We start from the raw sequence: 3,773 nt of genomic DNA, 5'->3' as shown, positions 1-3,773 counted from the left end.
ACCGTGGGCTACGGAGCCTCTCTGCGCATGCGCGGCTCCGCGCTGAGCGGCTGGTTTGTGTGTAGCAGCTTGGGCTATGGATTAGTGCGCGTTAGCAAACCCAGGGCAATGGGGCGTCCGCGCTGCCCCGGCTTTGCGAGCACTGGTGGCGGGTAGGGGAGGCAGCGGCAGACACGGGGCGCACCGCCTGGCCATGAAGAAACTCTTCGGCCGCAGGGCCAAGGGCCTGTCCCCGCTCGGGCCGGCCGCGGTGCGGCGCCGCGTGGGTCTGGGGCGGGAGGGCGCCGGCTGCTCCCGCTCGCCCCGGTACCGCGTTCCTGACAAGGACATGGGCAAGATCCACAAGGCCGCCAGCGAGGGGGACGTAGCCAGAGTACAGCACATCCTGATGCTTGGGAAAAGTGGCGTGAACGATAGAGACAAGAAGGACAGGTAACGGGGTTGGGGGTGGGGACACGACCCGACCGACCCGGTTCTGGGCTGCAAGGCGGGGCACGCCAGCCCTCCGTGTACCATGGAGAACTGGCTTTCTTCCCGCCCCAGCGCTTGGGTTCCTGAGCCTTGGTGGGGTCTGGCGCCCAGGCCTCCCTTGACAGCAAAAACAGCAACAGAAACCAAAAACACTTTAGCTGATTCCCTTTACGGACCTCTTTAGTGACCATGCCAAGTGATTTAACTAACAAACTTAATTATACATCATTGTATTTGTGTGCACACCTTTTAAAAAACGTTACGCTGTAAAAATATGTAGATGAGGGAAATGTTTCCGTAACATAAGCTCAGTATTAAAAATTCTTCCAGTAATAACCAATATTCATTTTATATACGTGCACTCCTATTTGTATGTATGGTTTCTTGCCGGGAGAGTTTACAAGGAGATTTTGAAGTGGGCAGATAGCTCGATGTTGTTGAATAGGGAGAGTCATTATTCCCCAAATGTGAACTCTTTGAATGTTCGTCGATTTTATATACTCCAAATAAGATGAGACTTTTAACAATTTTGAGTTCCGCATGCTGCCTTTGATGTTGTTATGACACTAAAAAAAAATGCCTTCCTAAAGTATCCAAGCATGCTATTTTCACAAACCAATCATTTACTAGCAGCCAAAAGACACATCAATGAGTGAAACAACAGAAAATCAGTACTCACTAGGAGTAGAACTGAAGGGATAACCTTCCTAGTAGTAAGAAACTAGCTACGTTTTTATGTCACAAAAATAAATTGTTGGTAGAATATAGATTAAAACATTTTTTAAAAACATATTGAGGGCCTGAGGAGGTGGCTCAGCCTTTGAGAGCGCTAGCTGCTCTTGCAGAGGACCTGGATTTGATTCCCAGCACCCACATGGTGGCTGACAACCATCTGTATTATCCAGTTCCAGGGGATCCAACGCCCTCTTCTGACCTCTGTGGGCCTTGCATGGGTGCACTTATACATATATGCAGGCAATACACTCATAAAATAAAAATAATAAAATATTTTTTAAAAAACAATGAGAAAAGTACCAAAAACAAAACACCAAACACCTCAAAACAAAAACAAATGCTTGTTTGTGCCTCCCTGAGAATGACAGTAAAAGTATTGTGTGTGTGTTGGGGAATACAGGCCATAGAGTATGCTCAAGATGACACTGAGCTTTTAAAAAGCCTAAAAGGAAGTTTTCTCAACATCGATTCAACAAAATAGGACAAAGGATAAAGTGACTACATACTTATAAAGTATTTACAGTATATATATATAATATATATATATATGCAAATCACATGGAAACCATCTTCATTTTACAGAGAATTTTCAATTAATAAGGAAAAACCTGAACGCTTTGTGTAATTTTTATTTTTTGGCCTTTTTGAGACAGGGTCTCCCTGTAGCCCCAGCTGGCCTGGAACTCACAGAGATCCATTGCCACTCCCAGCTTTGATCTGTGGACTTTGAAAAAAATATTTTGTGACCCTGGTAAGAGGGAATGTAAGCCAAAAGACAAATACTTGATTTTCAGGTACGAAGTTTGTGAGGATGAGGAACAATGGTACTTATACTAGTGCTTAAAGTTTATGTTGCTTGGGACTTTTCAAGTAGGCTGTTTGTTTGAGATGGGGTCTGCTTAGCCCCAGCTGACCTGGAACTTGCTATATAGAACAGACTGGCCTCGCTTTCACAGCTCTGCCTGCCTCTGCTCCCTGAGTGCAGAGATTAAAGGTGTGTGCTACCGTATCCAGCTTTTAAATAGACAATTTGATAGTAGTCTACCACATTTTAAACATGTGAATGTCTCTAAACCATTTTTACGAAATAGACAGTTTCTCTTTCTTAGCACCACTTGAAATAGCAGTGTATTAGAAATGCATAAAATATGTTTATTTTATAAATAAATTGCAATGGATCTATAAGGAGGATTAATGAGTGACCACTGAAAGTAGCTCAATGTAGATAAATGTTCACATGGAGAGACATGCATTGGTACATCAACTGAGAAAAAATCGATTTGATTATACACCCAAATAGACTGGTCTTTCTTAGCCATAATATATTACAATATGTGCTAAATTTTATTTTCAAGTACTTAGTGAATTTTTTTTATTACTTAGAAGTTTCTTATTCTGTTTCCCATGTTTAAGAATTGTTCTTTTTTTTTTTTTTTTTCATCAAGACCAGGTCTCCCTGGAACTCACTCTGGAACCCAGGCTGGCCTCCATCTCACAGAGATCCACCTACCTCTGCCTCCCGAGTGCTGGGATTAAGATGTGCATCACCACACCTGGCTTTGCTCTCATTTTGTTTCTATCTAATTTTGTTAACATCAGAAATAAACTGCGTAATAATTGAGTATTTTGGCCTTGGAGTCTTGCTCTGGTCCAGCAAGTGTCAGTTTTGATAGTTCTATGTGTGCTTCTTGTGCTTTTATCTTCTCTGAGATTTCTATGTGTAACTGTAGGAAAAGCTTATTGTTAAGAAAATAATTTTGGGACCAGTGGGAATTTGAATCTAACACAGATAAAAATTTCCTAATTGCTGCTACTTATATTGTGTGTCTGTATGGGTTTTTTTTTGTTTTTTGTTTTTTGTTTTTTTTTGCGTCTTCACTCAACTTTTAGCCACTTCAGAAGTAAATTATTTTACATGTCTTTATTGATTTTTGTACATATACCCCCACACACATATAAGTTTATACTATACTTATAGCGTTACGTAGTAATCACATTTAAAAAATTCAACTGTGAACCTAGAAACTTGTAGCCATTTGTGAAAGAGATGTACTCTTGCTCTGGAGTGTGTCACTGAATATGTTAAAGCTGTAGTGAAATGTGTCTTCTAATCATGTAGTTATTAAAAATTTAAAAAATTAATGATTGCGTTACGTAGTAATCACATTTAAAAAATTCAACTGTGAACCTAGAAACTTGTAGCCATTTGTGAAAGAGATGTACTCTTGCTCTGGAGTGTGTCACTGAATATGTTAAAGCTGTAGTGAAATGCTTCTTCTAATCATGTAGTTAATAAAAATTTTAAATGATAAAATATAATAATTCTTCAAAGCATAAAATTTTGCTCCTTAATAATTAGTACATGTGAAAAACATTACCATTGAAATCTACCTGACGACTTTATATCCATGCTCACATGCCAAGGAGCTCAGAAAGTGACTGTGACTAGTAATAATCAGATATATAGAGATTAGAAACATATGCATCGTAGTTTCAGTTACATTAAAAATGAGTTTTTCTGTATGAAACTGAATGAAATTGAGATCTTTTTTAAAGTTTATAAACCT

The 3,773-nt window shown here is 40.0% G+C and overlaps 1 protein-coding gene across 1 annotated transcript in view; it reads left to right on the top strand.

Annotated features, from left to right (window-relative positions):
• Positions 1 to 30: 30 nt before the first annotated feature.
• LOC103731465 (ankyrin repeat domain-containing protein 26) overlaps positions 31 to 3,773 on the top strand; it is a gene marked incomplete at its 3' end in the record, with an annotated part of 88,909 nt that continues 85,166 nt past the window's right edge. The window contains 1 exon segment of the mRNA XM_029561954.1: positions 31 to 432. Within this exon segment, the coding sequence (XP_029417814.1) occupies positions 194 to 432 (239 nt within the window).

Source organism: Nannospalax galili, unplaced genomic scaffold (genome assembly GCF_000622305.1).
Source record: "Nannospalax galili isolate Female #2095 unplaced genomic scaffold, S.galili_v1.0 scaffold6995, whole genome shotgun sequence".
NCBI classification, from domain to species: domain Eukaryota; kingdom Metazoa; phylum Chordata; class Mammalia; order Rodentia; family Spalacidae; genus Nannospalax; species Nannospalax galili.
This window is presented reverse-complemented; position numbering and strand designations above follow the sequence as displayed.